Below are 20,653 nucleotides of genomic sequence, written 5' to 3' on the forward strand. Positions count from 1 at the left end.
GGTCATTACAATAACGACAAAATGTTTGATCTTGGGGATCCAAGTGTCTCCTGCCCAAGATCTGCCTCATCAGACATAAGTTTAGACGGATGCGTAACATCTGTGATCTTACAAAGTTGGAAGGGCATTTAACCAAATACGGTTCCATACAACGCATTTTTTTATGAGATGACATCATGGGGCCACAGTCCACATATTCCAAACATTGTTTGCGTGTGCATATCCAATAGAAATGGAACAATTTCAATTTAGCCTTTGTAGGGTTCTTCAACAAAAGTTCGAGAGTAAAGTCAGCATTTATTAGAGTGTCCAACACACACTTAACCCATTCCTTTGGGATGTTTTGCTTTGGAAGTGAACAGGTAGTTTGCAAGAACACCTAAAACATAAAGAGAAGTTGCACCAATGAAACATTTCCTGTATAACCAGCAGAATTTCCACAAGACTTGACTAAAGATTGAAATAATACCCAATTCATGGCACACTAGTGGTAGCGTGGAGCATTTCGAAAGGCTCAAAACATCCTTCTAAAATGTTGCTTCATAGCGATCCCAAAAAGCTCTTGGTTTGGGTGCTCCCGTTTCAGCACCATAAGTGATTATAGGAACAACTTTTTGTTGAAAAAAAGTTATGATGTGGGTTAATGTGAATTTACCAAATCTATACAGCAAAATGTTTGCTTGCGATGTTAATGATTGATTTTTCGCATCTAAGGTGGCTGTATGTATGTTGTCATTCAATGACTCGGTAAATGGAAGACCCAAATATTTATACTGTTGGACAACAGATAACTCTTGGTTGTGAAGAAACCAATTGAATTTATTCTTGAAGCTTGTTCAAGAGGTTTTGAAGCCCACACAGAATACAGGATAATAACACAAGATCATCAGCGTATAAGCCAAATGATCTTCTGGGTACCCAATTTGGGCGCATCAGCGCTTGCTTCCTCAAATTTGATGCCTATGTCCAGCAGAAAAAGGTTGAAGAGGGTGGAGGCTAAAATACACCCCTGCTTCAAACCTCGTTCTGTTGGAATAACGGCAGACAATAGTCCATCTAAAGTAAGTATTACTTGCAACAAAGTGTTGGAGTGCAGTAGTTTGATAAGGGTGAAAATTGTTGAGTGGCAACCATACTGTTGAAGTTTCATAAAAAGTAATTGACGGTCAATTGAGTCAAACGCTATGCTAAAATCAACAAAAGCTATGTATAGATTTTGATTTTGTTCAACGTATTTATACTTAATTAAGTTAAGGATGAGCATGTTTGGGGGTGCCCATTCCACTGACAAATCCAGATTGGAATGTGTCTCTTTTGTTTTCACGCTTAGACCATTCGTTCAGCTCCTGGAGTATGATACGACTGTACAGTTTGCCAGGAGCGTCTAGTATGGCAATTGGTCTGTAGCTTTGTGGCATATGACAGTCACCTTTTTTAAACAGTGGAATAATGATTGCATGTTTCCATGACGGTGGAATACTTTGGGTAAAATTGATGTTTTGGTAAATTTGAAATAAAATTTCCACCCACAAAGCTGGATTGAGTTTAAAGGTCTTATTCGATAGTCCACCAGGCCCCGGGGCTTTGGACTGACTTATTGAAGAGATGTAATACAATATGTCAGCTTGTTAGGCAGAAACCTGTGCAGTTCCCTCTGGGACCACTGCAAAAGATTTAAGACTACAGGTGTTTGGCAGTAAACCCACTTGATAGCAGTCTGTACCACACAGATTCACTTGGTAGCTGTGGCTGAGCAGTCGGACTTCCCTCAAGAAGAGTTAGGCAGTATACAATAGGTCAAAAGAACACAGTAGAACAAGCAAACCCTGACCAGAGCTTGGTGTAAAAGAGATATAATTATTTATTTAAAAACACATCTAATAAAAAACACGAACTAATATCAAGCAGTTAAAAAACACGGTCACTAAAAGAAATACACTCCCTTCCACGATTAGTTAGACAAGTCTTAAGTAAAGCAACACTTATTTTCAGACGGCGGTGTGCGCTTAACGAAGATGGCACTCTAATCAATCGGTTTAAAAGGGAGAGAAAGGCAGAGCAAAGATAGAAACAGATCCCAACACTTTCGGAAGAAGGCAGGTTAAAACCGTAAAGTCAAAGTTAACAAGGCCGGACCCACTTTAAGAGGCTCCGGTCGAAATGTGTCCAAGGTCACACGGTTCAAAGTGCCCAAAAGTCTCGAAATCAGTTCAGAAAGAGTGCGGCCAAAAGAAAGGGACCAGTTAGATGGTCAAGGCGGCCAGCCCAGTCCAGAAGGTTAAGGGATTATTATTACCTTGTAGCAATCTTTAGAAAGGGAGGCCTGGTGGACACAGTACCTTAAAGTGGTGAGAATACTCCAGCGGGGGCAGTTCCTGGCAGCGGATGCAAGTCGGTGCTTCATCCGGGGGAAGAGAGGATCTCGTCGGGGAGGAAGACAGGAGTCCGTTGCACTGCCAGGGAAGAAACCAGCCGCGGAGTTCTCAGTTAAAAGGAGCGGTCCTTTTATTCGCGGTCCAGTGGTAAGTGGCTATCCAGTTGCCGGGGTGCTTGGCACGGGCAATTCGACCACAAGACGTCCTGGGATGCGAGAGAAAGAAGGTAAACTGGTTGTGCCACCAGTCAGGGGAAGAAGACTCTCCAGCTGGGAGATCTTCTCTGTCGTTGGGAAGTGGTGAGTCGCTTCCGCAGGGCTCCACCGGTGGTGTCCTCTTAGCAGGTCAGCTCAGCTTCTCCCTCATCGGATTTTCAGGTCCTGTGACGAATTCTAAAGTTCCAGTCCCAAAAGTCCTGCTTTTATGCAGCACACCCCCATTCACTCAGCCTAGCTGTCAATCAAACATGCTAAGTGGTGAGCCGGCCGGTTCACCACTTGGGCCAATCACACAAGAGTGCGACTTGAGTTACCAAGGTAACTCAGTCCAGGGTGCCTAAACCCCCTCCCACACCCCCTGTGGTACCCAGACAGAGTGGCACCACTTTTGGAGGCTTCTGTGGAGAAGCCCGCCAAAAAGGGGAACAAAGGGCTCGACTTGGGTTGGAGTCACAGAAGAGAACACGAACGCCATTTTAGAATCGAGTTCTGGCAAAAAATACCAACTGGCGAATTAAGATTAAATAAATAAACCGGCGGTATGTTCGAGGCTATGAGAACTAAATAATTAAAGTTGGTAGCCTCGAACAATGGGAAAATCCCATAGAGATATATTTGCGGTCGAATATAAAAAGTAGTATCCACTGCCACCAGCCAAAACTCGATCAGGGGGACAGAGACGTGCCCCCTCGAACAAGAGACCCCGGGGCAATCGAATTGCCCCGACCAGTACGTCCACAATAAGATGGTTTGTACTGGTTTCTGTTCATAATTTGGGGCTAGTAAAGCCAATGGTGACTTTACATGCCCTGGGAGACAGTAGTCAGTCCCAGGGTATGGAGTCTATGGTGGGGTGCCACTATGACACCCCTGGTTTACTGCACTAAGGGTGCTGTGTAACACACATAGTAAAAACACATGAGACCCTATGGAGTAAAAGACCCCATAGCCCATTAAACACATTAACAGTCAAAGGAACCCCTCAAATCATGTCCAAGAGTGTGAGGAAAAGAGACTCACTCTTGGCAGGAGAAAAAAAAACGAACTCCAGAAATCCAGCAAAGCTGCTGGGGGACTCACTAGGTTAGGAAATTCAGCCTAAACAGAGAATTCTCCCTAACACAGCTTTGGAGAAGTTGAGATGGAAATGAAACCTCTCTTAACCTTCCTCGGTTGCAAAGGACTTTACAGGGTTCGCATAGATTTTAGTAAAGTGATCAATCCATGTTTTTTCAGGAACATTGTGGGATTGTACCATTGTTTGCGAGATAGACGTTACTTCATTCAGTGTTGACCACATTTGGGCGGTGTCTTGGTTGCGAGTGAGGGACATGAGTTCACCATTGTTTTGAAATAAAGTTGCACGATGGGAACGTAACCAGTTTCTGTAAGCCGTTTTAAGTTTGGACAAAGCTACTGCTCTTTGGCTAACTGGGAGCAAGAGAGCTTTGCGTCTCTGAGCACGAAATTCATTTTTTTTGTTTTTGACATGTATGTCGAAAACATGAGTTCTTGGATTTGGTAATTTTTGTTTTTCTGCACATTTGGTGCATGTCTCTGCATAAGATCGTAATAGCAGACATTAGTGCGCTTGTTACTTAACTGTGAATGAGAGAAAGCCGAGGTGAGGGAGTCTGCATATTGACGTATAGTTCCCTCGGTCCACTTAATTCGATTTAATTGAGGGTTTGCCCTAATAACACCAACATAAAGTGATGGAGAGCTTGAGTCTACGGCTTTGGGCATAGGCCATCGGCTTGTTAGTATATGATGATCACTATTCATTGCAGGGCTTACCCAGAGAGATACTACACTCGCAAATAATTTCTACCGTATTAGGTTGCGGAAGGACAACGATCTGGTTGTCCAAATAATCAGATGGAGGATTAGAAAATCCCAAGTAGGTCAAGTCTGCTGACAATGACCAAAAGAGTACATGAGGGAAGAGCTAGACATGTACTAAAGGCGAGTGGTGCTATTTCCATAAAGAGGCACTTGCCCGCTAAGTGCCAGAGGACTGGTTAAGTCAGATAGTGGAGGCAATTGCCTGTAGACGTGAGGATGGACACAATGTCTCAAAAAAGGTCACCACTGTGGGTGGAACAGGGCATTTATTAGAGTGCTGCGCGTGATTCCATGGCACAAGGAAATGCAAAATATATGGGTAGTGAAATAGTTTAGTTTAGTTTAGTTTAGTTTATTATTTGTATAGCGCCGCCTGGCCCTAGGGCATCCAGGCGCTTGCGATGAATACAACAAGAATAATACAACAGAAATGTACAAACCGATTACATATTTACAAATTTACAGTCTTGGTGCATGCTAGTAAGGTAGGGCTAGGCAGTTTACGTTTCTTTGGATAGAAGCCAAATTTTGGTGTTGTGTCTAAATCTGTGAAAGGAAGGTTCTGATCTCAGCTCGAGTGGAAGTGAATTCCAAAGTTTGGAGGCAAGCACGGGGAAGCTGGAGCCACCTGCTTTTTGGAGCTTAAATCTTGGGATATTTAAGCAATGTGTTTGAGCTGATCTGGTAGGGCGCGCTGGGGTGTGGTGATTGAGATTGTCGGATAGGTATCTGGGTGCTTGGTTAGCTAGGCATTTGTGTGTGAGTGAGATGGTTTTATATTCAATTCTTTGTGGTATGGATAGCCAATGGCAGGTGCGTCTGGCGTCCGAAATGTGTTCATGTTTGGGTATGTTCAGGGCTGCTCGCAAGGCGTTGTTTTGTATGACTTGTAGTTTGTTGATGTTTTTCTGACTGGTTCCCAAGTATAACGCATTGCAGTAGTCAACTTTGGAAAGGACTAGCGCTCTGGCTAAGGTGATGCAGTTGGATGGTGAGAGGTAAGGTCTGCTGGCATTGATGAGTTTACAGGTGTAAGCAGTGGCTGATGATATGGAATTGATCTGTCTTGTCAGTGTGAGGGAGGAGTCGAGGTAGATTCCTAGGGTTTTGACGCTGTTAGAGACGATGATGTTATTGCCGTCTATAGTGAATGCTTGATAGAGTTTGTCGAGTTTATTAAGTCTGGGTTGGGAACCTAGGAGAAGAAGTTCGGTCTTGTCGTCATTGAGGCATAGGCCATGCTTGGCCATCCATTCTTGGATAATGGAATAAATGTTGTTGAGAGCAGTGAGGTCGGTGGAGTAGTCGCCTGTTAAAGGGATCAGTATTTGGGTGTCATCTGCGTAGTTGGTGTAGATGACACCCAAGCGGTCCAATATGTCAAAGAGGGGTTTCGTGAACACATTATATAGAGTGGGGGAGACGCAGGAGCCCTGGGGGACACCGCAAGTGACTGGGGCTGGGATGGCAGAGGCTGTGGGTGCGTAGACTCTCATGGATCTGTTGTTAAGGAAGGAATGGATCCATGCGTTGGCGTTATCTGAAAATTTGGCTGCTGAGGATAGATGTTTGCAGAGGATGTCGTGGTTGACCAGGTCGAAGGCGGCCGATAAGTCAAGAAGGAGAAGGATGGCTAGTTTACCATTGTCTTTAATGTTGTCCATCTGTATCTTAAGGTCAATCAGGGCGGTCTCAGTGCCGTGTTTGGGGCGGAATCCTGATTGTCTGAGTCCTAGTAAGTTATTTTTCTCAAGGTGGTTCTGTATCTGAAGATAGGCAGCTCTGTCGAGGATTTTTAGTAGGAAGGGTACGGTCGTAATGGGTCTGTAGTTGGTGGGGACATTAGTGTCAAGGGTGGGCTTCTTAAGTAAAGGAAGAACCCAGGAGTCCTTGAGGTTGTTGGGCACTATGTTGGAGGTGAAAGATGAGTTGATGAGGGAAGTGATGAAGGGAGCAAGTTGTTTGGCTGCATCTTTAATGACTGGGGCTGGGCAGGTATCGCCTTGGCATTTGGACGGTTTAAGAGAGTAGATTATTTCTTCAACCTCTTTGATGGTTATGGTGGAAAACTCAGAGGTTATTGTCATCATTTTGGGGGGTGGTGTGGGTGTGTGTAGAGGGGGTGATGTTATCAGTGAGGGTGAGGCTTTCTTTCTTTGTCAGGATTTTGGCTTGTAGTGTGGCAATTTTGCCTAGGAGTGCTTCCTGGATGCTCGTGCACCAGTGGATGTCTTTGTTACAAGTGTCTGGAGTGGGGGAGGGTGATTCGAGTTCTCTCAGGATATTGAATAGCTCTTTGGTATTAGATTTGGCGTTGCTGTTTTTTTTAGACTGGATGATGGCTGATTTATAGATGTTCGATGCCAGTGCGTAAGATGTCTTATTAATAGTGGATGGTGACTGTTTCCATGCTAATTCAGCTTGTCTTTTGGATTTGCGGAGTGTTTTTAGTTTGGGGGTGAACCAAGAATTGAGGTGTGCTCGTGGTTTGGCTTTCCGAAGCTTGAGTGGTGCTATGGTGTTTATGGCCTTAAGGATAGTTGTGTTGTATAACTCTACTAGTTCAGTAGGGTTGGTCATGGTGGGTGAGAAGTCGATGATGGGTTGGAGTAACGGGAGGAGTTTCTCTAGTGTGATATTTTTGTTGTTTCTTGTGAGTGTGGGTGGGGCATTGGAGGAAGGCCCTGGTGTTTGAGTGCCTTTGTTGATGGTGAAGGTAATAAGGTGGTGATCAGTCCAAGCGCATCGAGTGTTGGAAAGGATGGTAGTGTTGCAGTTGAGGTCAGCTATCCAGTCAAGGATGCGGCCTTTGTTGTGTGTGGGTTGTGTGATATGGTGGGTGAGTCCTAATTCTGAAATTGTGTTGGCGACAGTGTGAGCTTTGTCATCTTTCTCATCATTGAGACCTAGATTAAAGTCTCCTAGGATGAGTAGTCGAGAGTTAGGTTTGATATTGTCAGAGAGTAAAAGGGCTATGTCGTCATTAAAGGATAGTATAGGGCCTGGCGGTCTGTAAATGAGGTGGATGGTGATAGTGCTTGTGTGCGTTGTGTTTAGTTTGAGGGTGAGTAGTTCCGCTGATGGCAGTGATTGGTTTTGTATGTGTCTTATGTTGATGGAGCTTTTTGCAATAATGGCTACTCCACCACCTTTAGCTGTTTGTCTGTCTGCACGGTAGATGGTATAGTCATTGGGTATAGCAAGTGATAGAGAGGGGCCAGACGCTGGGTGGAGCCAGGTCTCTGTAATAGCTATGAAGTCGAGATCATTGAAGGAAATAATGTCGGCTATGTCTAGGGCATGGGCGACTACAGATCTCGCATTGATGAGTGCACCTTTGATGGTTTCGGTGGTGATGCATGATTTTTTGATGTGGGTGCGGGGGGAGGGTGCGTTCAGGCCGTGTGATATCTGGTCTGACGGAAGTGTAGGGCGTGTGCAGGAAGGGGCAGATTTGGTTAAGGTTATATTTTGTTTGTTGCCTAGATTGAGGAAGGATACGGGTGTGTGTGTTCTGGATCTGAGTCGGGTGAGTCTCGATAAGCCTGAGCAGGGATAGGATTTGCTGGTAGTGAGGTTCGTGATAGTGGATTGGCCGATGGGAGTAGTTTGTGATGCTTCTTGGGGGCTGGAGGTGTCTGCTGTGCGATGAGAGTCGATGGAGGAGGTAGGCTGGAAGGGGTTGATGTTGGGTAGGAAGGGGGTGGGGCAGGGTATGGGATAATGTCTGGGGCAGGCTAGTCTGCTGAGGCCATTGGGGTGTAAGCGAAAGTGTGGCCCTGTACAAGGGGTGTCATGGGGGACCAGGCAGAATGGGAACATAATGAGGAAGGTCCAGGTTATCATATCTGAATTTAGAGGGAACTGGCGCACAAAATCATCAGAGAGAAGCTAGTACGCAATGTAAGTGCACAATGGTGCTGCAGTGTGGGTACTAACGCAGAGAATCAGAGAAATGCTAGTACACAGTGCTAATACACAGTTCTAATACACAGTGCTAATACACAGTGTACTCTAAGCGACCATGAGGCACTACACAATGTCACAGTGGTCTCTAAGCGACCATAAGGCACAACACAATGTCACAGTGGTCTCTAAGCGACCTTAAGGCATAACACTATGTCACAGTGGTCTCTAAGCGACCCTAAGGCACAACACAATGTCACAGTGGTCTCTAAGCGACCATAAGGCACAACACAATGTGAAAGTAGTTTGTGTTAGACCGTACTGCAAAAAACAGGGTTCAGTGAAGGCTTGAAGCAGTTCAGGTTGCTGGCTGGAGCAGTGGAAAAAAGGTTGCTGTAAGGGGCAGTATGCTTGCCCCAGAGGAGATGGGCAGGGGATCTAGCCCTATGCTCGATGGCGTATACAGGCTAGAAATAGTATGGGCCGTGCAGAATACTACCGTGGCCAGTCTCATGTTATGCATCAGAGTTAAAAAACAAGTTAAAAAACTAGCAAAACCAAAGTGCTCGTGCTGTCTGGGCAAGCGTGAGGTCACTAAATCATATGCGGTACCCAGAATCCATAACGATACGTGCAGATTATAGTCTCAATGGTAACGGTATTCATCTATGCTGGCAATCTGGTATAATGTCTAATCACGGGGTCCGTGGCAGGCACCAGCTGGCTAAACCCCAAGTGAACATGCAGAAAGGATCAAATATTGTGAAAAACAAGCGGAAGATGCTTACCGTGTACGGCTCGTAGATGCACAAGTCTGCGTCCCTGCGAGAGAATCGCCGTCTACTGTGGAACAAGCGTGCGGTTGCCATGGAAACTACAACCTTTCATGGCGGCGGCCATTTTAGATTGTAGACGTGGTAGTCCGTGGTACAGAGAGTATTAGTTACTGTTAAAACAGCTCCTTGGCATGCGCAAAATGGTAAAAATTAATTTGCAGGTAAAAGTAAAATGTAAAAAGAATTTAGAGACCATAATATGTCGATGCTGTGTGCCGTTGTCATGGCAACCGTGTTGTGACTGTAAAACGGCAAGAACTGTGTGGATAGGGTTGGGGGTGTGGCTAACTAGCCATGGAATAGGACGTGCCTGAGAGAGCTGCTCCGGGGATCCGACATCGATCCGTGTGAACACGCATTAAAAATGGAAAAGCTGCTTCAGGAATGGAAGCACAGGAGTGTGAATGAGCGCCCTGCCACAACTACAAAATCCAAGTAAATCGTGTTAAGCGACAGAAGTGAAATTGACTGCGAAGCATTCGGCAGCTCCGAAACAAAGTATCCAAAATGGCGGACAACAAAGGAGGTGCAGCCGCGGCAGTGAGAACAGCTGTATAGACCCGAGCGCGAAGCGGATAAGGGGGACACTGTCCCTTGGAGGTTGTGTGGATCTGTGCGCCCGAAACGGAGAGCTGGGATCGCCAGTGAGGACACGGAGCTATCGTGGGGGGCTCGAAGAGACGGGTGCACCCAGGTCGCGAGTGCGGTGGCCGCATGGGTGGAATGGTGGGGACCGGCATCTGGAGCCCGCGCGGCCCCCCCAGCTATACAAGACTATCGAGTGTGTGGCTCCCTGCCGCCCGCGTGTTAGTGTGCCTCGGAGATACAGGGGCTGCATATTAGGAGCCGAGGTGTGCGGATGACCGGTGCGAATAACAGTTACAGGGCGCAGGACCAACAAAGAACAGAGGTTTCATGACTGCGCATCAAGCGCTCCATGAAAATATAGAGGCACCCGTGTGTGCAGGACCTGTGTACAGAGGCTTGCTGACTCGAACAAGCACTGGGAGTCAAACCGAACTGAAAGAGGGATCGGCGCGGCTTGCTGGGAACTTCTCCTGCAAGGTAGGCGAGATCAAATGGAACAATAACTGGAACAAGCGCTGCCATCATACAAGTAGGTGCACAACGGCACGGGCATCAAAACAAGGCGCCCCTTGCTCCGTGCAACCAATACCGGATATTGAATTGACCATGGCGGAGAGGCTCTCGCACCGAACAGCAGCTGGTGCAGGAGCTGTTAAACGACGGTGAAGCCCTGAGGAATATCGTGAGTCCCCCGAGCCCGCGGCTGCAACCACTCGCAGAGCACTGCCAGGCGGACCACGGCCACTGTGATCAATCGACGTATGGCAAACCGTGCTGTGTGGGGAATCAAAGGGGCTGCACAGTGCAGTCTCAGACTAAGTAGAATCCCGGCAAACACGAGTGGCACGCCTAAGCAGAACAAAGGAGGGAGACACAGTGATTCTGCAGGCTAAAAGCAGCATAGGAGTCGCGCTGAAGGAGAAGAGCCAGCGCGGCCCACTGGATACAACTTTGCCTATAAGTACTCATGAGACCTGGGACCTGTGGCGAAACAGGGATTGTGGCAGCCATCAGCCAGTGGAGGTGCCTATTGAGCACCTCATACAAACAGAATTATACCATTGTGTTTACTAAATAAAAGTGCTAGATGCCAGGGGGAAAGAAAAGGCCTTCCAGCTCTGCGTAAGACATTGCTAATATTGGAGAGCGCGAGGTACAGGGCTGAGCTGGGTGGCAGATGGCATGGGTAAGGCCTCAGTGAACACGGACAGTAGGCGCAGAATATAAAGAGCCCAAAAGACTGATGGCCCAACTGTGACCAGTAGCAATCTACAAGAAGCAGTAAAGCCAATTGAACGCATGGTAGGACATAACCCACCCGAAGACATAGCTCAGCGCACACAAATCCATACGGGGCACTCCAAGGATAACAGCCCGGGCCTGGAGTGACCCACTGGCGTCACGGCGTGATAGAGAAACAGAATTCCTACACCACGTACAAAGGGGCCTTGGACACTTGATCAAGATTGCAAGATGACGGGGAGAGTGGCCAAGGGCAAAAGCAAACAACCCACACTGGCGCAAACGCACCCACGGAAAGTTCCCTGGAGACTGAAAACCACCAGATACTAACGGCCATAACAGAGCTAAGAGACTCATGGGGGGATAGCAATGGCGGATTTGCGAACCTCCTTGGAGGCTAAAATAGACGCAGTGGGGATAGAAGTCAACCTGCTGCGACAAGACGTCAGGGCGCTGGCAGACAGAACAAGCAGCCTGGAGAGTGCGGTCAAAACTAACACGGACACCAGCACTAATAATGCAAATGAGGTCCACATACTAAAGCAGCAAGTGGCTAACCTGGAGAACCGTGCAGAGTAAGCCGAAGGAGGAGCGAGACGGAATAACATCCGTGGGGTTGGCCTGCCAGAGGAAGAAGAAGGCCAGGACCCTACGGACTATGTGGAGAATATGATCCTGCAAGAAATAGGGCGCGATAAACTTTTGCAAGGATTCACAGTGGAGCGAGCGCATAGAGCCCTCATGAGAAAACCGAAGCCTCGATCCCCACCCCGCGCAATAATTGCCAAGATATTGAACTATAAAGATTGCAAGAAGATTTTGAAGTACTTTCGAAAAGGGGGAACGATTGAAAAAGCTTTGGCTATTATTACAGCGTATCCTGATTATACAATGCTGGTCCAGAGACAGCGGTATAGCTATGTGGCGGTGAAGAGGAGGCTGTGAATGGCCGGCATCAAATATATGCTTCTGTACCCTGCAAGATTGAAAGTATTGCACAAAAAGTAGAATGTTCTTTTTTGATACCCCAGAGGAAGCAGCTACATGGCTGGATCTACAGGGCTGCCCGGAACGAGATGCGGAACGGGCCCAAGAAGAGCACGATAAGTGATTGGGATGTTATATGCATACTGGTTTATCATTTTGCGGGGTATCCCAGTAGAGACTTGATAAAGACACTGATAGACGGGTATGGATGGGTAGTGTCGAAGCCAGGTTATGATATCCTTGATTTTACTGATACGTGACTGACTGGAATATAGAGTTTTGAGCACATGAGTAAACTGAATAGCATTATGTGGTTGACTTGAAGCAAATAGGAGCGGCAGGACACAGGCACCTTACCCCCCAAGTAATAGTAGTAGTAGCAGGATAGCCATTAGGGCGACCTCACCCTGCTGAGCTTCGTGTACAGGCTATCGCCAGAAAGAGCTAGATGCGGGGGGGCCTGAGATCCAGGGATGGAGCTGGGCAACAGTTGGGGGGTGGGGGTAAAGTTGGGGAAGGGAAGGGAGGTAAGGGGGAAGGGGTGTTTGTAGATAAGGGGAGTTTGAAATGGGGAACGAGCCTATATAGACTGAGATGGAAGTTGGATCTGGACTGCACCGGTGGGGGGCAGGGGAACTCTAATAGGCCATAGGGGACCTTAAAATAATTACGTGGAATGTCAGGGGTCTTAATAGCTATTTAAAGAGGAACAAGGTCATGTTGTACCTGCGCAGACAAAAGATAGACATTGCACTGTTGCAGGAGACTCACCTGACACGGGAAAGGATGGAGATGGTTGCTCAGAAATGGAAAGGGGTTGTGGTGGGCTCGTCATATTCTGCTTATGCTAGGGGAGTGGTTATCTGGGTGGTGCCGCATGTCCCGTTTAAACTGTTGCAGGAAATAGCGGAGACGGATGGGAGGATGGTCATAATGAGGGGATTGGTGGAGAATAGGGAGATAAGCATTGTAAATACATACGCCCCAAATCAAAATACAGCGGCATATTTCAGAACACTGTGTACTAACCTTAGCATGTGTATGGGGAGTGCGGTGATCTGGGGAGCGGACTTTAACTGTGTATTAAACCCTGGGGTGGACAGATCAGATGGGAAGACTGATAGACCCGCCCCAGCTGCTAAAGCGTTGCAGATATTACTAGAGGATTTTGGTCTGGAGGATGTGTGGAGGACGAAACACCCCCAAGAAAGGCAAAACTCGCATTATTCCGCCCCGCAGCAGTTACATACGAGGCTGGACTATGTCTTTGCTACATCGGAGGTAATAACAGAGATTACACAGGCGGAATATAAAGAGAGGGTCCTTTCGGACCACTCGCCCCTGGTCCTCGGATGGCGTACTGCCCCCTGAGAGCAAGGGATCCCTGGTGCCTCCAGGCGGAGACACTCGGGGATCCCTTTTTTTAGGGAGGATGTGAGGGAGGAGATTATAAACTATTTTGAGATAAATACTGGTAGCGTAGACTCGGCGGGCACATTATGGGAAGCCTTCAAGGTTGTGATGAGACGGATAGCCATTGCAAAATCTAAAGGCCTGCAAGGTGGGATCTTGGCTGACCTACAAGAAACAGAAAGGGAACTGGAAAAGGCATTGAGAGGAGGAAGTAACACGAAGGAAGACATGGAGCTGATACTTCAACTACAGCAGAAATGCGCGGGGCACTGGAAAAGACTGTGTAACCTCAACTATAAAAAATATATAGAGAGACAGCATGCGGTAGGAAATAAAAACAGGAAGGCTTTTAGCATGGTTATACAAGAGCGAAACCCCCAGACCCACGATTAGAACAAGAACGAGAGAAGACGGTATGGTAGTTGACACCCAAGAGGGAGTGTATCAGGAGTTTGCAGATTATTATAGGTTACTATACGGGGATGAGGGAGGAAGTAGTCATGAGACGATAACAGAAACACTGGAGGACATAGGACTGCCTAAGATAAGCGTTGAGGAAAGAGAGGAGCTGCATGTACCGATTACTTTGGAGGAGTTAGAAGAGGTGGTGAGGCAGCTGCCCACTAGTAAGACTCCGGTAGCTGATGGATTCCCAAGTGAATTCTATAAAGTATATAAAGAAGTGCTCCCCCCAATGTTAGAAATGCTAAATGAAGCGTTTGAGGTGGGAAGGCTGCCAGAGTCACTTAGAGAAGCGATCATAATACCGCTTCGTAAGCCCAACAAGCCTGGGCATAGCTGTGGTTCCTATAGACCTTTGTTGATGTTGAAGCAGGACAGCAAGATATTGATGGCTGTCTTGGCAATCAGATTGCAGAGAGTCATTGGCGAACTAATACACCCAGACCAGATGGGCTATGTCCCGAATAGGAATATAACTAATAATCATAGACGACTCCAACGGGTTGTTGAGTTTGGGAGCGAGAGCGAGGGCAAAATGGCAATTGTGTCCTTGGACGCAGTAAAGGCCTTTGACTCGGTCAAGTGGCCATGGCTGCTGGCGGCCCTGGCGGGCTATGGGATGGGGCTTGGATATATACAGTGGGCGAAGATGCTATATAGTGAACCGTTGGCCAGAGTTAGAACGGGAACAGTGATATCGGAAAGATGGCAATTCCGTAGAGGCACCAGACAGGGATGTCCATGGTCCCCAATGCTCTATATATTAGCCCTGGAACCCCTAGCAATATACCTTAGACAACAATATGATACCATAGGCATCGCTGTGGGAGGGGACTGACATTTGATCTCCTTATATGCGGACGATTTGCTGCTGTACTTGCGGCACCCGGAGGAAAATCTCCAATACATTTAGGAAGTGATGGAGAGTTATGCGGGGTTGTCTGGTATAGCGGTGAAACCCCAGAAATCTAGCATTTTCCCGTTAGGCAGTTATAGGGGGATTCCAGTGGGACGGTTACCGGTGTTAGAGATACCATGGGCGGTTAGTACTTTTCGCTATCTTGGGATAGACGTGTACCACACAGTGGAAGAGGAGCATAAGCATAATACGGAGGTAGCCATTAAGAAAATCGAGAAGTGTATGAGATTCTGGGTGAAGCTGCCCCTGGCAATGATGGGGCGTGGGGAAATGCTTAAGATGGTGGTCCTAACTAGGCTCCTTCACTATTTTGGGAAAATACCATACCTGATACCCAAGAAGTTTTTTATTAAACTGAACAGTATGTGCAGGGATTTCTTGTGGCATGGCACGCAAAATAGAGTGGCACTATGGAAGCTACTGTACTTTTATGAGAAAGGGGGGGGATAAAACTGCTTAACTATGAGGTCTATTATGTAGCGAGCCAACTGCAGTATGTTGCCAAACGGCTTTCAGATGAAGTGACCTCAGAATCCAGGTTGTTTGGACAAGATTGTGCCCCATTTTACTTGAAAGAGATGATGTGGTTGCCCAAGATAGAAATGGAAGGGCGCCCCAAGATGATGATACTTGGATGGAAGATGTGGCGCAGGGCATGCCAGATGATGGAGAACCCATCCCCATGTTCCCCGCAGGTGCCACTAGTTGCACTAACAGGGGGAGAAAAGCAGCTAAGGATGATAATCGGAAACTACTGGGAAACGTTTGGGTTAGTAACAATGGGGGATATCTGGCGGGAGGGGACCATCATAGATTTTGAAGTGCTGGGGGAGGAAATGGGGTTGCACACAGGCCAGTATATTACGCATCACAGAATGGTGCAAAGAATCAGGAGAACATTGCCCGAAACGGTACTGGAAGAAGAACCAGATGCTACCATAGATACAATATATGATATAACGGAGGGGGGGCACGAGATCTCTAGACTGTACGAGATGATGATGTCTAAGGTTGGGAAGGAATTAACATAATTGAGACTAGACTGGGAAGCGGAAGTAGGAGCCCCGATGGAGGATGGGATGTGGGAACGTGCCCTGGGGTACCATAGGAAGGTGCCGAGAAATGCGAGACTAAAACAGATACAACTGTATATTACACACAGGGCATATATGACACCCTAGAGGATATCTAGGTTTGAAAATGCAGGACGACAAGCATGTCCCAAATGTGACGAAGAAAAAGTTGGCATGGTACATATGTTCTGGTCATGCCCGATTGAGCGTTTCTGGGGTGAAGTAGCACAGAAACTAGCAGAGAAGGGGTCAAGATTATTATAGATACAGTCTGGGCCTGTTTGCTGGGGGTGGTTCCCCAGATCGCAGAAACTCAAGTATGTGAGTAAATTCAAAGATCTAGCATACGTGCTCGCAAAAAGGAGAATTGCCATGGGGTGGAAGACATGTCACAGACCATGGGTGGAGGTGTGGTGGGAAGAGTTGCAGAAATGGGCGGATGCAGAAACCATGGTATGGCAAGAGGCGAGCAATGTAGGGGGAGAGGAGGAGGTGGGAACCCTGATGGCCTGGAAATCATTGATAGCGGAATTGTTTGGATCAATACAAGATCTGACAGAACCCACGGAAAGGGAGACCCTACCACGTGATGCAGAAACGGAGTGTGGGAAGGAATAGGCTCGTAATGGCGGGTGGGATAAGGGGAACAGTGACCGGAATTAAGCAATGTACAACTGAGCTGTTGATATATGCACTGCATGTTGGTTTGCATTGTTTTTTTTGTTTGAACAAACCAATAAAATTGTTAAATAATTTAAAAAAAAACTGTGTAGATAGGGTTCTGGGGATACTATAATGGGAATTAATCAAATGAGTAGTAAGTGCAAATGCCCAGGTCGAGTATAACAAGCCTCCTGAAGGTAAAAGCAAGGCTTACTGTCGAGGGGCCATGGTCTACAATAAAGAGAAGTGTGGCATGTAATAAAAATACCAAAGGCACTTTAGAGTATTGTTGGTGATCTGGGTGTCGAGAAAGAAATGCTGTATGATGGCATCCTTGTACATGATATTGCATAGTTAGAGATAACATCAAACCATATGTTGAGGTCTCCTAGTAGTAGAGTGAGGGAGGGGTGGAAAACTAGGATGTCTACTAGGGAGTTGCTTAGGGCATTAGTGAAATGTCTTTCGTAGCCGGGTGGCCAGTAGATGAGCAGGAAGCAGTGGGGGGAGTGAGGGGTTGATGATGAATGTAACTAGGAGTGATTGCCAGTCTGCGCTGAATGCCTGTGCCTCGGAATGTGAGATAGATAGGTGTGGTTTGTAGAGCATGGCAATTCTGCCTGTTCTGCTAGCTCTGTTGTGAGTGATGAGTGTGTATTCGGGGGCTAAGCCTTGTGTGCAATGGGTTTAAAGTCATCGGAGAACCAGGTTTCTGTGATGAACAGGAGGCCTGGGTTTTCAGAGGTGATGAAGTAAAATATGTTTTGTCTGTTTTTGGTGACATATCTGGCATTGATGAGAATACAGGAAGGTAGGGGTGATGGGGGCGGGAAGTGGCCTTTTGGGATGCCGCTGTGGGGAGGCTGGGGTGGTTGGGTTGTGACAGTAGTGGAAGGGGTCCCCCGGCGGAGGCCTCGTGGGTGAGTGTGGGAGGGGATGTTTGTGGAAAGAGTGTGCATGATGTTTAGGGTTTTGGGCGGGAGTCAAGTTTGGTGGGGGGGGAGATGGGAGATCATGTGAAGGGGATTTGGTTGTGGTCCCAGATGCGGGTGGGTGGGTGTTCTGGAGGGGGAGCAAGATGGTGAGAGCGTCATTGACAGAGGTGGTTGGAGAGTGGAGTTGGAACGAAAGGGGTGGAGTATGGTATGATGAGATGTCGGCTTGTTGAATTCTGTTGGAATATTGAGGTTGTTGGGGGTAAGTATTAGGTAAGTATTAGAACATCTGTTAAAGAGGGACTTTACTGGGTTGAGGGAGAGGGAGGGCAAGGGAATCATTTAGGTGCAGAGTGCGAGTAGGGATTAAGGGTGTAAGGAGAGGCATGCAGAAATTGGATGGTATGGGTTTTGCGGGTTCTGTGTTTGAAAGTATGTTTGTGTGCTTGTGTGTGTGAGAGGGTTGTCAGGTCAGGCGTGGAAAGCGTGTGGGCAAGTGATGCTCAGTGATACTTAGGGATGGGAAGGCTGTGGTGGAGGGGTCTCTGGAATGCAAGGGTGTGAGAGGGCGGTGTGGATCTTAAAGAAGGAGTGGGGCAGTTGGAGGTGGGATGTGTGGAGGGCAGTGTTCTCTCTGTGGCCAGTTTGGGGGTGTTGAGAGTTGTGCGGTTGGGGAGCAGAGGAGTGGAAGGCTAAGTTTCTGTAGAGGGAATGATCTGAGAGAGGAGGACGGGTGGATTGGTTGGGGGAAGATTGGCTGGTCTTTTTGTGCGCCAGACTGCCCCTCTGGTCTGTGAGTTAGTTGCATGATATTTGGGAAGGAGTGGAGTGGAGTGGTGTGGAAGGGTGCGTTTCTCTAGAGGGTAGGGTTTGTGAGGCGGATGTGTCGAGGTGTTGCGGGTGAGGGTTAGCCTGTCTTTTGGACCGCCAAAGTGCTACTCTGGTCTGTGAGTTAGTTGACATGGTTTATTGAAACATTTCAACTAGCAGCAATGCAGGGCTAAACTTAAATATTCAGCTAGAAAGTAGTACAGTGCTAAATTGAGAGTGTTCCACTAGATGCAATACAGAACTAAATTGAGAAATGTCAGCAAGATGCAATATAGAGACACAATAAATATTCAGCTAGAAGCCATACAGAGCCGCACTCAGAATTTCAGCTTGATGCAATACGGAGCCACATTCAAAATATCAGCCAGATCCAATAGAGCCGCATTAAAAATGTCACCTAAATGCAATACAGAGCCAAACTCATCATTTCAGCAAGATGCAATGCAGAGACGCACTCAGAATTTCAGCCATTTGCAATACAAAGCCACACTAGAAATGTCAGCTAGATGCAATACAGGTTATATTTAATATATACTAATAAATGCAGTACAGGTTATGCTCAGTAAAAGGAGATCATATAATGAGAGAGACGTTGAACACAGGGAGGGGCTAGATTGAATGTTTAGAGAGTTGCTAAATCGCTGGACACAAAGCAGGGGTTACACAGTCACAGTTTTGTCCACCTCAGGGGTGCAGTATAGGATTGAGTTTGGATTTCAGCAGAGACTTGTGATCTAGTAGCATGTAGGAGGGGCAGGCCTAGTGTTTGATAAATGCAGCCATCGACAAAGTGAAACAGCACATAGTCTATGATCACATATCTGAGTTGTACACACAGTGGCCTGAATATATGTAGGAGCTATAGACTAAACAGTACTTCTGCAACTAGATGAGTGACACTTAACTTTTTTGTTTTTGAAGGGTGTTAGGAAGGCCCTGCTTGGGCCCTCGTAGGCGATCAGGGCAAACAGGGAATGCGAGCTGCCCTATGAGCTGTCTTTTATTTCCATCGCCCCTTGGCCGGCCTCCCTGGCAAGGCCACCCTGGTAGGTTCTAAGAAGTAGGGCAAAGCTGGTCATGTGCCTTGCACAAGGACCAGTCAGGGTATGGAAGGGCGGATAGGGGAGAGGGGAAGGCAGGCCTATTTAGGGGGACGGAGCACGGTTGTACGAATAGAGATGGGCACCATACATTTTCCACCATTATCCCATGCCCTAATTCTTGGCTCCCTTATTGAGTTTACCTGCTGAGGACATAGTGAGATTGTCTCAGAGTTCCCTGCCCCAAGAATACATTACCTGACAGCCATCATTTCGTAAATAGCGAAAAATCCCTCATCTTAAAAAGGAAAATCGATGACCTTGATCTAAATAACTTTCGGGGGAAAAAAATCGATCACCATTCTTTATACTGGGCATAAAAGCACACAAAACCCATTATGGAATTCGGTCTGTCATACTATTTTTGATGCACTTTTAAACGGTCTACTCATTTTATAGAAGTTTGTGGAGAAGCGAAAAATTGAATTGGCCATACAATAACCACCACCTTTATGCGGTTCTGTTGAAGTTAAATGGATGTTGTTGCTTTTCCAATCTATGGCATTTAAAACAAAACATGACTCAGTTTATTTAAGCCAAAAAGTGTTTCCCCAGTTCATAAACCTTATTTTAACTCAAAATGTCACTGAACAAGAAACCCAAAACGCAAGTAATTTAACTGCATACAATATCCAAACGTTTCCAACTAGTAAAACTATGTGTTTTACCGTTAGTAGAATCTCAAAACCTAAACTAATTGTTTGGTCTGAAAGGATATACTGTAATTGCTGTCATACCTCGTAAAGTATGATTCAATTTTTGTTGATGCTTCATATTATTTCTGTTTTTTCTATTTTAGGTTTGAAATATCTGCACTCAGCTGGCATTTTACATCGAGATATTAAACCAGGGAACCTACTTGTGAACAGCAACTGTGTTCTTAAGGTTGTGTAATATTTGTTTTCCTTGATTTCCGATTTTGAAATTAAATCGTTTTGTAATGATACGGGTACTGGTTAATGAAATTAAGAAATAATAATTCTAATATAATCTGTGTCGAGACTGTGTGCTTCACATTATACTGCATCTTGCTTTATTCATCTCTGAGCAGCTTAACACCAACTTCTTAAGAAAGGCTGTTCCTAAGGATCTTTTTATGACTGTAGTCCTGGACAAAAAAGGTGAGCTTGTCCACCAATAGTCAGTGCCTGCAGCCTTCAAGATCCAATTCTTAATAGAATATTCCTTTGCTTCTTGGAGAAAAGATAAGCACCCTCTTTGGCGTGCTTTTGGGAGGAATTTGATCTAAAGCTTAAAGTC

At 46.5% G+C, this 20,653-nt stretch overlaps 1 protein-coding gene across 2 annotated transcripts in view; it reads left to right on the forward strand.

The window, feature by feature from the left end:
• The window catches only part of NLK (nemo like kinase), a 1,539,426-nt gene that overhangs the window by 595,375 nt on the left and 923,398 nt on the right, over positions 1–20,653 (forward strand). For both annotated transcript variants that reach the window (XM_069615020.1, XM_069615019.1), the window contains exon 5: positions 20,193–20,278. In XM_069615020.1, the coding sequence (XP_069471121.1) occupies positions 20,193–20,278 (86 nt within the window). The remainder of the gene's footprint in view (positions 1–20,192; positions 20,279–20,653) is intronic.

The sequence above is a fragment of the Ambystoma mexicanum genome, chromosome 9 (assembly GCF_040938575.1).
Source record: "Ambystoma mexicanum isolate Mex_15411 chromosome 9, UKY_AmexF1_1, whole genome shotgun sequence".
Taxonomy (NCBI): domain Eukaryota; kingdom Metazoa; phylum Chordata; class Amphibia; order Caudata; family Ambystomatidae; genus Ambystoma; species Ambystoma mexicanum.